The sequence below is a fragment of the Rhinatrema bivittatum genome, chromosome 2, assembly GCF_901001135.1.
Source record: "Rhinatrema bivittatum chromosome 2, aRhiBiv1.1, whole genome shotgun sequence".
NCBI classification, from domain to species: Eukaryota; Metazoa; Chordata; class Amphibia; order Gymnophiona; family Rhinatrematidae; genus Rhinatrema; species Rhinatrema bivittatum.
The window spans coordinates 464,619,516-464,637,621 of NC_042616.1; the positions used below are offsets into that span (position 1 = coordinate 464,619,516).

The window sequence follows — 18,106 nt, forward strand, 5'->3', positions numbered from 1 at the left end:
TCGCTTCTGTTTAAACTGCTCTGAGTGCAGCTTTGAGCCACATTATCAACTCCTTCTTTGGGAGGTCATTTCACTCCCAGTTTAGTTGGTGCAGTATTAATATGAAAGTAAGTTTAAGCACATGAGAGCGGGTAAATCAGTTCCACATGCTCGCCATAATGTCTGGGTGGTGTGGTGTGGTGTGTCAGTGGACAGGAGTATTGAAATTTGATCAGAGTTGGTGGGGAAGGAGAGGAAGAACCAAGCTCTGGACTGGGGAGAGTAGGCCATTAGTAAAAACTTGTCAGGGGGTGATTGCTTGTAGAAAAAACAATGTTCTGTTCTGCATTTGGATGTGGATGGGTGTTCAGGAACACAGCTCCTGGGCTGGTTCCTTAATTCTTGATTAAGTAATCTGGCTTTATGTCCTGTTTTTTTCACACACAAAAGCTATTCCAAGGTAAAATATAGATTCTACCTGGAGTAGTTGCTCTTTGTGAAAAGAACAGAGCATAAAGACAGACTAATCTAGAAGAGAATGTCCCATTAACTAATCTAATCACAGATGGGTCTGTGAGTGTGTGTAAAAAAACAAACAAAAAAAAAAGGATGAAAAATCCAAGCTCCTCCATTATCAAAGTTCTATAGACCTTCAATAAATGCATAATCTGTTACAGCCTGAGCTGCCCATGTGTTGCATTACTGTACATCGGGCTTATAAATGGAAAGGTGAATCTTTCTACATTGTGGTAAAGAGGAATGCATATCAGCGGCTTACAAGTTTCTTGCCTAATTGTTTTAATTTTGTAATAGTCCATCCCTTCAGTGATTTTTAATGGCCTGACCTACTTCTTTAGGAACTGGCATCAGCAGAATTTCAATGTAAGTGTATTTACTGGCATCCATATAATTTAAATCGGTGACAAATTAAAGGCAGAAGATGCTGCTGTGGGGTCAAAGTGGAGTTCTGCAGGAGACATTTTTGCCACCTGAAGTTGGAATCAGAAAGCAAAGTTAGTCTCAGTACTTGCTGCAGCCAGATTGCAGATACCACAGGGGGAAGTCCATGTTGTACAGTTTGAAACTAAATTAGCAATATTTACATATGCTAAATTAGCTTTATCAGTACAATGTATTTTTTTTTCTTCCATTGTTCTAGTCATTGTTGGCTGGCCATTAGTTAAAAATATATAAATAAAATAAAGCATATAATGTGGTAGGCATACTGCTTGGTTATGAGGTGTCATAAACTACAGAACATAATAAAGTCTGTATCCTCCATTTTAGATATGTCAGTTTGGTAGTTTTCTGATGCCTTGGATAAAAAATGTAAGGTATAATTAATATCAATAGGCAAAAGGCACCACCTAATTAATTAATTAATTATTCAAGTTGACTCAGTGTATGTCCAACAATGTGTGAATGTCTCAAATATGCAATATTTTATAATTATACATATACAGAATTATACATATACAGAATTTACAGCCATCTCAGACAGATTATAAATAGATTTTTAGTCCATTTCTGCTTGAACATTTCCTACAGGCTAAACAGCCGGTAAGAGCCGCAGATGATGATCAGACCGGACGGTTCAACTCTGCACGGTTGAACACGTTGTCAGGCTTGCTGATGCGGCATCTTATAAAATATTGCATATTTGATACATTCACACATTGTTGGACATACACTGAGTCAACTTGAATAATTAATTAATTAATTAGGTGGTGCCTTTTGCCTATTGATTTTGATACACAGGACCTATACAGTGCTCTTTTTTTGTGTTGTTAGGAATAATTAATAGACATTTCCATTTTCAAAAGCATTTCATTTTCATTCTGCACAGATCCAGAGGAGTCATATTTGATTCTCTGTCAACAAGCAGACTGATCAACCACAGATGTGAGTGATGTCATTCAGTGGCACCAAATGCGTGAGAGTTCCACGCAGTCACCAACAGGCAAGCCCCCTCGGTCGGTTTTTGTCCACTCTGTGATCAGACATGCATCTGTCTAGACCTTATTGCCACCAGCTAATTCTTACTTGTGTGCTTTGTGGGTCTCCTTGGTTGTCCTTAGTTCTTTAATCAGGTTTTTTGGCATTTTTTACGGCATTTTTTTTTAGACATCAGGGACGTTGCCCCAGAATTTCTTCCTTCCACTGAGGCTTCAGCAGCTTCATATCATGTTTTCTGCTCCAAAAATGTTGTTCCTCAGAGAAGCAGGACAGCGGCTTCAAGTATTGCCCTTGTGCAATTGGAAGATTTCCAAACATTCTGATGTGGATCTGTTTGCAACCTCTCTGAACAGGAAGGTTCACAGTTTCTCTTCCAAGAGAAGGTCAGAACCCTAGTTGTGAAAACCTTAAAACTCAGAAGGGACCAAGGGGCTATGATTTTCATAGCTACTTCTTGACCAAGGCAGATTTGGTTTCATCTCCTTCAGGAGTTGACTGTCAGGAAACCAATCCGGTGGGGGAGTTGTACAACTTTACTTTTGCAGAACCCAGGAAGATTACTTTACCCCAACATCTAATCACTAACTCTCACAGCTTGGATAAGTGCAAAATAGTGCATTTCCTTGGTTTCTCTGATAATGTGTCTCAGATACTTCTGGCTTCTTGGCATGAATCCATCAGGAAGTCGTGTGGGTTGAAATGGTGGAGGTTTACCATCTGATGTGAGATCAAGGCCCACACACAAACTGCTTAACTTGTTTCTACATCTGAGTGTGAACTAATGACCAGTTCTGCCAGGATATACATCACTGAAGTTGGAACGCATCATTACCAAATATTTCTGTTTCTCTCTATCACATCTCTTTACAGCCCCTAATTGACAGATTCATGCAGGGCTTCTTCAGTTGAAATCTCCCATCAAGTCTCCTGCTGTGTCTTGAAACCTCAATGTGGTGCTTATCCCTGCTGAAAATTCCCTTCAGGCTTCTGGTGGACTTAACTACCTGACGTGGAAGATCATATTTTTAGTTGCGATCACTTCAGTACACAGAGTCAGTAAGCTACAAATCCTAGTGACTTACCCATTTTATACAGTTTTTCCCACAGTAGAGTGGTATTGCACATTCAACCTAAATTCTTGCATAGGTTTTATCGGACTTCCAGTTTAACCATCCAGTCCTTCTAGCAACATTTTTTCTAGACTCTGTATTCACAGAGGTAAAGAAACCTTTCACACTCTGCATTGCAAGAGAAGCCCTTATCTTCTATCTGGAACAGACCAGAGCCTTTAAAAGGTTCATCCAGTTTTTTTGTTTCTTGTGAATTAAACACTGCTAGACTTGCAGTAGCCAGCCAAATCCTATCTAATTGGATAGCAGATTGAATCTCCCTTTCTTATGCTGAAGCAAATTTAAGGCTAAACAAGTAATTTTCAAACAGCCTGCATAGATGTAAAATCTATGTGTACGCTGTACTTGCAGACTTTGTCAAATATTTTCAAAGTGATCTTATGCACATAAGTTTCCTTTGAAAATCCTCAGGTAATTGGCCGAGTATGCACACATTTTAAGGCCGATGCAATATCCGTGCTGGGAAAAACCAGGTGCTTATGACTGAGCACCCGCTTTCCTAACGTGCGCCCATCCACCTCTCCTGGCTGTACGATGCAGTAGGCCAATGAGCCGCTGCATTAAAAATGAGGCGCATGGGGAAATTGTGCATCCCTAGCGCCTCCTCGGCATTGGGCGCCCAGGAGAAGTGGCTATGTGTGGGTTAGGAAAGCGGATGCTCAGTTTAACGAGCGTCCTTTTTCTTAACCTGACCCCCATCAAGACATTTATTTTTTTTTATTTTTATTTTTTTTTCATGTTGCTGCTTTCTGTGGTTCCTCCGACTTAATATCACCTCGGTTATTTTTTACATAAGGGGGGTACTAGCTAATAGCCTCATCAACATGGCATTTGCATTGATGAGTGCTATTAGCTATGCACTGGTTTGGATGCGCATTTTGGATGCGCTGATCCCCTTATTGCATCAGGGGTTATGGACGCCCGTCCAAAACAGACGTCCAACCGCAAGTTAGCCTGTGCACGCACAGTATTGCATCGGCTTTATGTGAGGTAAAGTTATACCTACTCTTCAGAGGGTATAACTTATGCAGCATTACTTATGCAAATACTTTTAAAAATCAACTCTTACCTCCCCCCCCCCCCCCCTTTTGCCTTTTGGGTTATTGTAGTATAGCCATTTATGTGCCTCAAACCCAGTTTTGTGCTTTAATGGCTTTGAAAATTAACCCCTAAATAGGCAAATGAAGGCTCATAATGTTAGCACAATGGCTGTGTCAGTTGCCCATCATTGAGGAGATTTTCAAGGCTGCTATATGGACTTTTGTCTACACATTTACATCCTATATTATTGTTTGGATAAGGATTCCCAATATAATACAGTCTGTCCTTCAGAGTCTCTTTAAGGCAAAGAATCCAACTCTGTCCCCCTATAAACAATTTTTTTATATCTGTTTATTATGTTAAAAAAAACAATTTTGAAACAGGTCTTTCTCCCACAAAAATATATTGTCCTGCACATTGGCGGCTTGGTTATTCTCTCCTTTTTTTTTTTTGTAGGAAGGCAATCTCCTTGTCAACAGAGAAAACTAAGTTACTTACCTATAGTTGTGGAATAATGAGCCACACATACTCTCCCTCCTCTCCATTTGGAATTGTATTATAAGCCTTCCTATAAAACTGAAGAGGCTCCTGTACATACTCAGAAAAGCCTTTTAGGCTTTTCCAGGCTTTGCTAGGCACGTTCTGTGTTCAGTGCTGTTGGATGATATCACTCACTTGTTTATGGCGGATCACCCTGCTATCTATGAGGAACACCCATTAAAGGTAAGCAACTTAGTTACGTGGGACACAGAAAGAGAGCATTTGGAAATACTAGTAGTGTTGATACCATATAGGACACATGACGATTATGATTTATGTAGCACAAACCATATGTCCACAGGATTGTCTAGAGACACTTAATAAACAGTCCCTACTCTTTGCAGTTTTACAATCTAGATAGTTGGAAACGTGGACATGGATATCTTGCTGGCTGTTCAAAAATAAAATAGTCTGCAAAGCTGAGAAACACAATATTATAAGAGACTTCCAGATTGCCACAGCCTGTAACAGAATTGTTTTTTCTGTTGACCCTGAAACAGTACAAACTTGTTTATAATGGCTTCAAAGATATGAACCTGACATCAGTAGCCTCGAGGACTACAGGAACTCTAATGGAAAGGGAACTAAGCATAATCTAGCAGACATTAAAATTGAGCAACAAAATATAGCAGATGCCAAGAATAAAGTTGGTCCATTTTATTTATTTATTTTATTTATTATTTTTATATACCGACATTCAATCTCAATTGAGCTATCACACCGGTTTACATTCAGGTACTGTAGGTATTTCTCTATCCCCAGAGGGCTTACAATCTAAGTTTGTACCTGAGGCAATGGAGGGTAAAGTGACTTGCCCAAGGTCACAAGGAGCGACAGCAGGACTCAAACGCTGGTCTCCTGGTTCATAGTCCACTGCTCTAACCACTAGGCTATTCCTCTTCCCTTTATTTTAGACATAACCCCTCTTGTGAAAATAAAAAAGAAAGTTCTTTCGATAACTCCCCTTTAAACTATGAATAAATTAAATTGCAGATTAAGTATTGCAAAATGCAAATAAGTAAAAGTTGACCATCACATTTTCCAATAGTTTTTTCCCTCAGTCCACTTTCACATAACAGAGAAATATAATGGATGTCAGCAGATAAAGACCATTGGGATCAGCTGCCTAAGTTATTCCAGCTCTTCTTAAAGAAAAATCAAATGTTTGATAACACACTGCGCATGTTAATCCGTGTTCGGTCAAGTTTTGTATTCAAATTCAACGTTTCCACGCAATTCTTTTCTTTATCAGTGTTTCTATAAACTTTGCCCACCTCTAAATCATTGACAGTTCTGTAGTTATGCAGCACTCTCCTTGTTCTGCTTTTCTGAAATTTCACTACATACCTGCCCAGTTTCCAAAGATCTTTTAAACAGAATAGCAGTGGGTGCAGTCCACCAGGGATGGACTGCAGGAAAATATCAGCCATGGGGTTTTTTTCAGAACCAGCTCATGGGGTATTTGACGTTCTCATGCACTTTCCCTGCGGCACATGTGTCAATAACTCCCAAAAGCAACCCTGGAACATGGCAAAATTGAGCCAAAATATCTCCAAAATAAACTTCATCTGAGAGTGTGTATATCTGTGTCAGAGAGAAAGATACCCACACACATACACTCTCTCTCTCTCTCTCACACAGACAAAGTGTTTATGGGTGTGTGTCTATCACACAGACACACAAGCACTCTCTCTCTCTCTCTCTCTCTCTCTCTCTCTGACAAGCTAATGTTGTGCTGCTGCTTTTATTTATTTATTTATTTATTTATTTATTAAAGTTTTTTATATACCGACATTCATTAAGAAAACATCACATCGGTTTCCATAGAACAATAAATTGGCCAACAGGGCTTTACAGTGCAACTGATAAAAGAACTAGAGGGGGGCAAAAGGGGGGGACAGGGTGGAGGGAGGAGGTTTTACATAGAAACTGGGGAGATATTAAGGGAGGGGATGTGGAGGGGGGTGTAGGGGTAAGGGAAACTAATTTTAAACTGTACAAATATTTACATACAAAATATCATGCTTAAATACAAGAAAAAGTATAATAGTATACTGGGAGGAGAGAATTGAGGGGGGAATTCAGTAGGGGTGGCAAAAGAATAGGCATGGGAGAATAGCAGAGAAGGGAAGTGTGGCTCATGCGTAGGCTCATGTGAACAGCCAGGTCTTGAGATTCTGTCTGAATGTTTTAGGGCATTTCTCAAGGCGTAGGTGGGTGGGCATGGCGTTCCATAAAGATGGACCAGCTAGGGATATTGCACGTTGTTTAGTGGCTGTGAGATGGAAGAGTTTGGGAGAAGGAGTGTGAATGTTTGCGGTGTAGGGCGTTCTGGTGGGTCTGGAAGAGGCACGGAGGTGTAAGCTGTCAGGGAACCAATGCATGTCAGGATTGTGTATGGCTTTGTGGATAAGGGTAAGGGTTTTAAATTGAATTCTGGCAGTGATGGGGAGCCAGTGAAGTTGCTTCAGAATGGGTGTAATATGTTCTTTTCTACGGTGCCTGTCAATACGCGTGCAGCTGCATTTTGCAGCAACTGCAGGGGGGCAAGGCTGTTTTTCGGGAGATCTAGGAGTAGGGCATTTGAGTAGTCAATTTTAGATAATATTAGGGCTTGTAAGGCTGTCCTAAAGTCGTTGAAGTGCAGGATGGGTTTAAGTTTTTTGAGGGTGTGTAATTTATAGTAACAGTCTTTGAGGGTGGAGGAGATGAATTTCTGTAAGCTGAATTGAGGGTCAAGAATAACTCCTAGGTCTCTTACGGCTTGCGAGAGGACTGGGGGAGCAAGGGGGGAGTTGGCTGAGGAGGTGGCTGAGGGGGTGGGTAGAGGATTGATGGGTTGGGGTGAAATGATCATAAGTTCTGTTTTATTAGGATTTAGGGCTAGGTTGAGTTGTGTGAGTAGACAGTTGATGGATGAGAGGGCATTATCCCATCTTTTTAGTGCGTTGGCGATGGAGTCGGTGATGGGTATAAGGACTTGCACGTCATCTGCGTAGACAAAGTGTGGAAGGTCGAGATTTGAGAGTAGCTGGCAGAGGGGGAGGAGGTATATGTTAAAGAGGGTGGATGATAAGGAGGAGCCTTGGGGGACACCCCTTGTGATGTTGATTGGCTCAGATTCGTGGTTTTCAATTTTTACCTTGAATTGTCTGTCACTTATGTAAGATTTGAACCAGCGGAGAGGGGTCCCAGAGATGCCAATGTCAGCTAGCCTGTTGAGTAATATAGCGTGGTTAATAGTGTCGAAGGCAGCGGAAATGTCTAAAAGGGCCAGAAAGAAAGAGTGACCTTTGTCAAAGGTCACTCTTTCTTTCTTTTTTTTTTTAATAAAACTTTTGTGCTCACTCAGTGAGTGCCCCCAGTCTAGCACTGCTGCATCATGGTTTAAAGTTCTTGGCTTGCTTCCAGCCCTCCCCCATTCTACAGGAGACCCCCCTTCCTCTCTCAATCCCATTCTCTAGGACAGTGGTTCTCAACGTTTTTTCCATCAGGAAACACATGACAGATGATGCTCACGTACGTGACACGTTGCACATTACATTTAACAGCTGTACTAAAAAAACCCAAAAAAATCCTAGATATTATATTGTTGAAAATGATGCAGGAGAAAGATAACATATTCTTTAATTTCAATAACTGCTTATAAAATATCATTATTAAATGGGGTTTTTTTCCCAAAACTTTTAATCTTTACTTATTGCATCAGTGAGAAATCTGGGACTGATATGCATATGTAGCAAACTGTTTTTTAATACAGATAAACTCTCACGCATTTCACTGTCAACCTCAAAGTTCTGACCTCTTCTGGAGTTTATACAGAGCAGAGTTAGGAAATGTCCCCTTTCAACTCACCATACAAAAAATATATTCAACTTCTGATACCCCCTCAGTAAAAATCCCTTCCCTGCCAGCCACTTTGTGAAATAACATGAAAACCTGTTAAAAAGATATTTAGAAATTATATAGCATGCCAGCCATACCATAAGAGTACTAACACCAAGGACTTGAACAGGAACAACCTTATCTATGAAAAAACAAGACTGCAAATATAGAACACAGTACACTTACTAATTAGAAATACAAAGAAAGCCAGACTGCTCTAGATTCCTACCCAGAAGCTACATCCTAGTTAGCAGAATCCCTCACCTCTATCAAACATGCAGAATGCAGACTACTTATCTAATACAGAATGAAAGACCATAAATTATAAACAAGCATACAGAGAAAAACTGAAACTCCAAGAAGCGGGAGGGGGAAGGTAAGGCGGGAGCAGGATACAGCATGCCTGCGACATTTCTGGCTTGGATTGGTGGGGGCAGTGATTGCCAGGGTTGAGGGAAAAGCAGCAACAGGGAGCAGTGAAGAAGAATTTTAAGTACCAGCTCCTTACTCTGCACTCTCTTCAAACAGCAAACACATGTGGCTGTTATAGAAAGCAATGGGGATGTGCTTTCTACAACACATCCCCCCCCCCCCCCACCCCCAACACTGCATAGGCACTTCCTTATGGCTTACCCCCTTCGTTCTTTTCCTGTTGCTTGCCTTCACTTCTTTGTATTCCTCCCACCACTCTAGTGCAAGCCCATTGACTGCAGGCTACACAGACTGCTTCTTTTATGGTTACCCAGGCACTGTTCTGCTTACCAACTCCAGGGGAGTGACCTATACTGTTCCCTGGGCTTATTAAAAGAGAAAATTAAGCCCTGGCCAAGACTGGGGAGAGCCACTATCCCAAAGTAGCACAGCTCCAGATAGAATTCTGCTTTTTCTTGTGGAACCAGTGCAGCCAGGGCTGGTGTCATAGACAAACCTTACAGCCTTGCACACATTCCTGGCCCCACGTTTTCCACAAATAATTTAAAAATATGCTTTTATTGTAACAGATTTCACATGAAAAAGATATCACGTACAACATATGTATTATTTACATGCACTGCTATGATACCAGCCAGAAAACTGCAAAAAAGGAAACCTGCAGCCATATGGAATTAGAACTATTGAAAAGTAGGCCAACCCTTAGAAAGCTTTAAGTAAACCGAATTACAATATATTAAACCTCCCATACAATAACAACACTAACTGCCAGCACTCAAACAGTAGCAACTCTACCTCTGAAAAGGCAACACTGCAAATATTACCAGACCATAAAACACTAATACACCACTTATTAGGAAAACTGAACAAGTCAAGCTGCTATACATCCCTACACAGAAATTGCATACTAGCAGAATACCTCACCTCAGTCACATATGCAGAAAACAGACAAACCTTCACCAAATACAGAATAAAGAGATCATAAAGTATAAACACAAACATGCAGACAAAAACTGAATTGGAAACCACAGCAAGCTATACTCTATATGCAGTGCAACAATGGAAAAACCAAAACTTCTCCGTGCCATATAAAACTATAAAATCAAGAAATATAAAACATCATGATAGTAAAACCATACTTATAGAACAAATATTTTAAAACAGCTGACAAAAATAATATCCAATAATAAAAAAACTCATTAAAAATTATTAAAATTTCCCAAACACCAATAAAATGTCAAAACAACAAACATCAAATAATATGCAATAACTAAAATAAATGAGGATAAAAAAATTGCCCGCTCTCCATACCTGAGAACGTTTGATTTCCAGTCATCCTGAGATTCTGGAAGATTAATGGTGAAGGGAGGCATGCAGACTCTCCTCGCGCATTCACACTCATCTACTCACATGCTCATACACATTCTTTCTCTCTCCCATATGCTCCCTTTCTCTCACACACACACACACACACACACACACGTCATGCTTTCTCATATGTTCTCTCATGCTCACACTCACATGTTGTCTTTCTCACACACACATGCACAGAGACTCACTCTCTCCCCCCCTCTAGCATAGATGCAGTGGCTTCCTTCTTGGGCCTGTGCAGCATCTATCACATGTACATTTTCTCTCTCTTTCTCTCTCTCTCTCTCTCTCTCTCTCTCTCACGCACACAAGCACATATATGCTCTCTCATTCTCCTTGGAATATGTGGGCAAGCAGCAGCCTTCTCTTTGGGCCCGCAAAACAAGCATGCACTCTCTATCACACACACTCTCTTCAGATGTTCTCCCTCACATAAAAATTCTCTTTCTCCCTGGAACATGTAGGCAGCAGCAGCCTCCTTGGGCCCACACAGCATCACTCAAATACACACACAAGCTCTCACACATGCTAATGTTCATACTCAAGCTCTCACACATGCTGTTTTTCACTCACACACACACACCAGCTCTTATATGTACTATTGCTCACAGACACACACAAACTCTTATACACGCTATTGTTCACACACATATATACAAGCCCTCATACTTGCTATTACACACACACTAGCTCGCATACATGCTGTTTCTCACTCACACACACACACACACACATGCTCTCACACTCTCTCTCTCTCTCTCTCTGTCCCTGGAATGTGCACAGGACAGGCAGCAGTAGTCGTCCTCGCTTAAGCAGCGCGGCCTAGCCTAATATAGCAGCCTTCTCCCTTCTTAGGCAGTGCGGCCCGGACCAAAGCAGCAGCCTCCTCTTTTATGCTTGGGGTCGAACCAACCCTAGTCTTTCTGCCTCTCTCTCGCTCTCTCTCTCTTCATCAGTTGCCAGCGGCACAGTGGAGCCCCTTCTTCTGCCGCCGGCTGCAGGATAAATGCCGAGGCGCACGTCATTTTGCAGTGCCACCGCGGGGGCTTTTCTAAGGCTGGCAGGGAGTGAGAACCCCGCCAGCAAGTCATTTCGCAGTGCCACGGATTTTTCTGCCAGCAGGGTGTGGGACCTCTGCTGGCATTAGAAATCAAAAGGCAAAGTGAGGCGGCCACCACAGGGATTTTTTGGGGGGATATGTTCCAATCTCAAAATTTTGCTGTCTGAAGTGGCCGCTTCACCCTGCCTCATTATAGAGCCGCCTGTGGTGGCCTCTCAGATATCTCTGGGCTGCAGCAGCCCCTTTTCTTTTCTTTGGACCGGGAAGCTGAAAAAAAGCCACGTGATGGGAGTGAACAGTCCACCGGGGGAAGCCAGATCCCCTGTTAGGCCAATCTGCCTTTGGAGTCAACCTTTTCTTGAGCTCTCCGTGTTCAGGTGTGTACCCCAGCAGGTGGTATTGCATTTTTCATATTCAGTTGTGATAGTACTTTACATACTTCCTCCTCTGTAAATGGGTGTTTTCATCTCACAATTATTTATGTCCTCCTTTCTTGCCTTTGGTGCATCCTTCCCTTTCTTCTGTGCTTAATAAGCAAAAGATTTTGTCTTCCGCTTGTACCCTTCCTCACTAATACCACTTTCTCCTTTTATGTTTACTGTTCCCTTTTTGTTTTGTAATTACCATGTGGATACCTACTTTGTATATAAGATACTTGAATTAAATATCTGTAATATCCGTGTTATGACATGGAGTTTAAATGCGTATAACTTTGGCTTAATTTGCTTTCTGTGCAATTCTCAAGTTAATTGCAGCCTTTAAATACGAAACACCACACTCAGAGCTATTAAACACATTTCTACATCTGAAAATGTGTTTTTGTTTCATTAGTTTTTATAATACTAGCTATATTTTGATATCAGCTATATAACAGTTTAGGCCCATTTTGAGGGGAAAGCTATTTGATAATGGGAGGAAGAGGAATTTAAAATTACAATATAATTTCACAGCCATAGTGAATATGAAGTAAAAAAAAAAAAAGAAGTTTAAGAGTTTGTTTTCTAATTCTATTTTGTATTTGTATTTTAGATTCTACAGCAGGAAATGGGGTGCTCACAAAAGCCACAGTTCCTATCTATGCCACTGGGGTTCTTACATGCTATAATCAGGTATTGTGTAATAAACCATTAGACCAATAAGTTATTGCACCTACTCTGTCTCTCTTCCACTTTCAGATATACTTCCCATGTTCCAAGATGAAGGTAGTATCAGAAACAGGTTTTAAGAGGACAAAACCAGCAAAAAAATAAAAAAAAATGGAGGTCCCAGGCAGCAGAAGGAATTTCTTTAAAAGAAAAAAAAAAGGCTATACAGACATTCCAAGGAAATTCTAATACTAAATAAGTATTTATTCAAAACCCATCTCCAACAATACATTCCCCAAAAAGAACCATCAAAATGTATCTGTTAATGGTTCTGTCTGGAGACCGAAACATTAGATATGGAATTTCAAAAAATGTTTATTTACTATTATGCCAAGTACGCTAAGGAAAGCTCATCTTATATTCTGATACAATACTGCCAGCTAACCCATTTTTTTTTAAAACTGACCTTTTTTTTTTTTTTTTTTTTTAATCTCAGCAATGAACAACAAAATAGCCATCAGATTTAGTATACTTCCATATAACATAAGCAGTAGCAGGTGCATTATAACAAATACCAAGCAACTAATCATCCTTTCCCAAAAATGACTTCAGCAAATTTTATTTTAACCCCATCCCCGTATCCTGCCTAAAATATTTACTTATGCGTTTTGGGTTCCCAAAAACTAAATTATATCTGGTCTTTCTTTTTTTAAGGGGGGGGGGGGTTGTTGTAGTTTTCTTCTTTCCATTTCAAATCACCAATACCAATGCCAGAATGTATCAAGAGTGTTATCAACAAGCTGGATATGACCTAAAATCTCAGTCCAGAGTTTGTCCACTTCCCAGGTCTGCAGCTGCTTTTAGCTTTTTTTTTTTATTATAGCATGTTTTTCTTTTTTTGCCTGTATTCAACCCATCTCTTTACTCCATGTTTTTTTTTTCTCCCTCTTCATACTTATGACCCATCCAGTTACTCTGGATTCCACTGCTAGAGTTTTTTCCTCCTCAAATCCACTCTTGGAGTAAGCAGAAAAGAACCCCAAATATAGCAGAGCTCTGAATGAGTCACAATAGCTGAGGAGGGGGATAGGGTGAAAGCAGAAGCAATAACCACAAAGTTGATTTTTGCAGAAACCAGCACGTATTACAAATCTAATGGTAACAGCAGAAACTAATGGAGAGATTGCCTTGGACAAATAAAGGATAATTTATAAACCCATGCTTTTCTACTGGCTTATCAGAGGAAGAAGATATGAATGATGAGCTATTATCTCATTGACTGTTGAAGTCATCAGGAAATATGGTAGATGAAGAAAATATTTCAGAAGAGACTATCAGGAACTTTCTATGACATTAACCTATCACACACATCAGCTAGGCTACATCCAAGATTTCTAGCCATTGTCAACTGTCAAATTTAATTCATTAGAGAGTAATAAAGCCATTTCTGTGAATAAAATATAGCATTTTACCCATAGGAAAATACACACACAAACACACATGGGCAGCAAGCAAGAGTAATGGGGGTCACAGGCTATAGTCAGTTCCATGAATCAGTCCGAGAGCAGTTAGGCAAGCTAGAAGAAGGAAGGCAAGGCTGGAGATGAGGATGCTGAGGCAGCAACTAGCACTACTGCAAAATAGTTAACCCGTTGCACGGCTGGAGTTTAAATACCCAGCTGTGTGATGATATCAGGAAGCGCCAGATGGCTGGTTTTCCCGCTGTGAGGCCTTCATCTGCCATCCCACGCGTTTAGAAGCAGCCCGGAGGAGGATGGTAGCGTCCCCGACCGCACGAAGCGGTAGCATCATTGGCCATGCAAAGCAGCAGTGCTGGTCCAGTTGGGTGGCATTGGGTGAGTGAGCCAACTCGTGGGGGCAGCCCGCAAGCTGATAAATGTAACACAATTAACCTGTTCCTCCTCTATTCACTCATCAAAAAACACACACACTTGGGATATAGAAATGTTTCATGTATTTGTCAGCTCAAACTAATAAAAAATAATCACTTCCTATGTTTTCAAAAGGCTCCCAGCACTTCGAGAGAAAAGTAAATAAATCCTCTCCAAAGTTTTAAGTCTGCCCACACTCTCTGACAGCATTCCATTTGGAAATGTAAAGTTGCTCTTCCACTGTTAACATCTAGAATTTAAGTAGAGGAAGTGGACAGATAGAGGTAGATCCTTAAAAAGTACGCCGGATTTTATAAGATACGCGCATAGCCACGCATATCTTATAAAATCCGGGGTCGGCGCACGCAAGGCTGCACAAAATCGGCAGCCTGTGTGTGCCGAGCTGCGCAGCCTGCCTCCGTTCCCTCCAAGGCTGCTCCGAAATCGGAGTGGCCTCGGAGGGAACTTTCCTTCCACGTCCGCCCACCCCCTACCTTTGTTGGGCAACTTGCGCGCACCGCCTCGCATCCCCCGGCACAGGCCGCAGTGCCGGGGAACTCGGGACCGCCCTCCCGGCCCGCCCCCGAACCGTCGCCACGCCCCTGGACCCGCCCTGGACCGCCCCCTGACCCTGGACACACCCCCTCCCGCCCCTTTTACGCAGCCCCGGGACTTACGCGGGTCCCGGGGCTTTGCGCACGCCGGCGGCCTATGCAAAATAGGCGCACCAGCGCGCAGGGCTTTCAAAATCTAGCCCATAATGCTCTGACATGATGTCCAATAATCTCAGGATAAAAAAACAAAATCACTTTCCCAGAATTCAGACGCTGTCCAGCCTCATTTAGATATACTCAGAGACACTCCTTAACTCCATAGGAGATAATGGGGAAAAAATACCAGCAAGACCACACATACAACATACCTTTTTCTTACTCTGAAGAAGCAGCACTCTATAAACTGTACAAATAGTTAGGCTTAAACTAGGTTGAAATTATTTCACAGAAAGAAGACAGGCAGCCATATCTGGAAAAACTAAGATAATCTGGGAGAGTTGTCAAGAGTGAATATGCAAATGGAATTAAAAATGACTAATATGGTAAAACAGGAAGCAAAGGAGGCCAACATTCAGTAGGCCATTTAGAGGACAAGTTATCCAGCTACAGTAAGCCAGATAACTTATCCAGTATATTTAGCAGGATAAATGTCCCACTGAATAATCTTTTTAAAGTTATCCGGCTACATTTAGCCGGATAACTTTAACCCTAACCGATCATTGATTGAATATGGCCCAGTAGACCTAAAGTTATCCTCATTCATGTGACCAGGTAACGCATTACTTTACCAGATGTCTGGGTAAGTTGCGCATCTTAAAAAAAAAAAAAAAGTTGCAGACCTCCTGGCCCAATGCCCACCACCCCATTTGTCTACCCCACTCCCCATGCCACAGTCTGAAAAAGCTGCCAAAAGAGTCTTTAAATCTGTAAAACTTTCAAAATTCCTAAAAAAAAAATATATATGTATCACTGCTGACCCAGGCCCCCCTCTTCTCCCTACTAAAAAAAAAAAAAAGTTAACTTCCTGCTTCCCCTACCCCCACCGCTTTCTGACCCATTAACTTCAAAAGTGATCCTTCTTCTCTGTGCCAGGTCCACTGTTCTCAGCGATCCCAACCACTTCCAGCGTTACTTGTGGGCTGTTTCATGGGCATAACGGATAGCGTTAATGGAGGGTTTTTTAGGGGTTCTGCCTCCTGAATGTCATTATTTAATCCCTGATAAAAAATATTTTGTCCATTCTACGTCTCCTGAATTAGACGTTTTTATAACTCTTGCTATTCAACAAAACCCAAATTTCCCCAGATAGTCACTTCCCAAAGTCGAAAATATAGACATGTGGGTAAATTGACCCCTTAAGTGCTGAAAAATGCAACTGGCCACATTGTGAATTAAGGGGAGAATTTTGAAGACAGAAAAAAGGAAAAGTAGCAGCACTACAACTATTACTACAGCAGAGTTATATTTAGGTAAAGTAAGACCTTTAAATAAAGTGAAGACTTGTCTTATACTTGCAACACGGGATTTATTTCTGTAAATTATATTGTTTTTATATCTTTTGGTTCTTGTTTGAACGGAATATACTTGAATGTAGTAATTACTACACTTGTAATTCAATTTTTATTTGGTCTACCAATTTGTTTCTAACAAGAAATAGCTTCTAAACAGCAGTTCTACACACTTGATAGCTTTATATTAAAAGGGAACCTGAGCAAGGATATGAAGCGAGGTTAAGGACAAGTATCTTAATTATATATGTACAAAAGTCTACCTATTCTTTTTAGAACAGAATTTAGCCAAAAAAAAAAAAACCCAACCTCCAAGCTGTTAATTAAAAGAAAAGATTCAGCTGCAAGTATTCCAGCAATGTTTTCCTGTCAGAGTTGAGTAGGTCTTGTAGCTAGCTGAGTGGCAGAAATGTTCCATTTTGAAAGCATTATGGGATTTAAAGTAGAAAAGAGGAACCATGCTAGCTTACCCAAAATAAAACTAGTTCAGAGAAAACTAACAAAGTAGTTGAAGAGATGATGCCCTTATAAAACTTAAGGGATATAAGCATTCAGGTTTACTAATGCCTTTGTTTTAATATTTGATTTTTTTTTTCTGAAGAAGGAACCTAATAGTGCTGAGAGCTTGTATCCTTAGCCTTTTGTATCCTTTCTGTCCATCATTATCTAACTACTTGATGAGTCTCTAATTTTAAAAAAATTAATAAAATTCATGATCATTAAAGGAGGATTACCATAACCTTTAAGAATTTCTCTCAGCTGAATGTATGAGGCTGTGATTTTGGAAACAGAACATGGTTTTTATTGCAATGATTTTTTAAAAATTTTAAATTAAGATGGTATCTTTGATACCAGCACACGAGTGCACATGAAGGCACGTATACCGGCTCGCACCAAAGAATACGGCCATGTTATATGGGCAGATGTGCGCGCATGATATAAAATAAGTTGCACGCGCGTACATGTGCACACAATTTTATATGGACGCACGCATGTGTGCGCAAATTCCGCCTCTACTGCATAAGTGGAGGGATTTTAGTAGATGCAGGCCAACACAATTACCAGTTTCCACATTTCATTCTCAGTTCACTCAGGTAAGGGATAAGACTTCCTAACCCCCCTAATTAAATAGCCTCCTTTTTACCCCATTAGTACCAATCCTTAAAACACCGCCAACTAGCCAAGAATTGTTTGTTTATTACTTACACCCCATCCATAGCAATAGTAAAGTTACGCGGCAGGGATCCCCAGCGCATGCTTGTGCACGCAAATACTTACATACACATTTCTTGTTAAAGTTCCAGAATGAATCAGTCCAGCATGTGTGTTGCAAAGTTCCAGATGCCCATGCCCCTTTTTTGCAACTTATTTGTGTGCGTACTCAGGCGCCTTTTAAAATCCGCTCAGCATGCGCCGGTCAGACATACTCGTGCATCTTCAAGTTTTGCCATGCACAAAGCTTTTAAATTTCACCCCTAAATGTAGAACTGTAATAATGAGAACTTAGCTTTTAGGGGACAGTTTTCAAAGTGATTTCTGCTGGTAAATATGTATATACATGTGGGAAAAAACTTTTAAAAATTGTTCTCCTTCCTCTGCAAAGAAAAGTAGTGTGGTTACTTTTCTTCTAGGACAAGCAGGATGGTAGTCCTCACATGTGGGTGACATCATCA

General features: G+C 40.8%; 1 protein-coding gene across 9 annotated transcripts in view; it reads left to right on the plus strand.

Annotated features, from left to right (window-relative positions):
• RELCH (RAB11 binding and LisH domain, coiled-coil and HEAT repeat containing) overlaps nucleotides 1-18,106 on the plus strand; it is a 500,624-nt gene that overhangs the window by 313,279 nt on the left and 169,239 nt on the right. For all 9 annotated transcript variants that reach the window (XR_003854685.1, XM_029590486.1, XM_029590488.1 and 6 more), the window contains one exon: nucleotides 12,424-12,503. Coding sequence is in view for 8 of the 9 variants with exons in the window: in XM_029590486.1 (XP_029446346.1) it covers nucleotides 12,424-12,503 (80 nt within the window). In the remaining variant the exon portion in view is untranslated. The remainder of the gene's footprint in view (nucleotides 1-12,423; nucleotides 12,504-18,106) is intronic.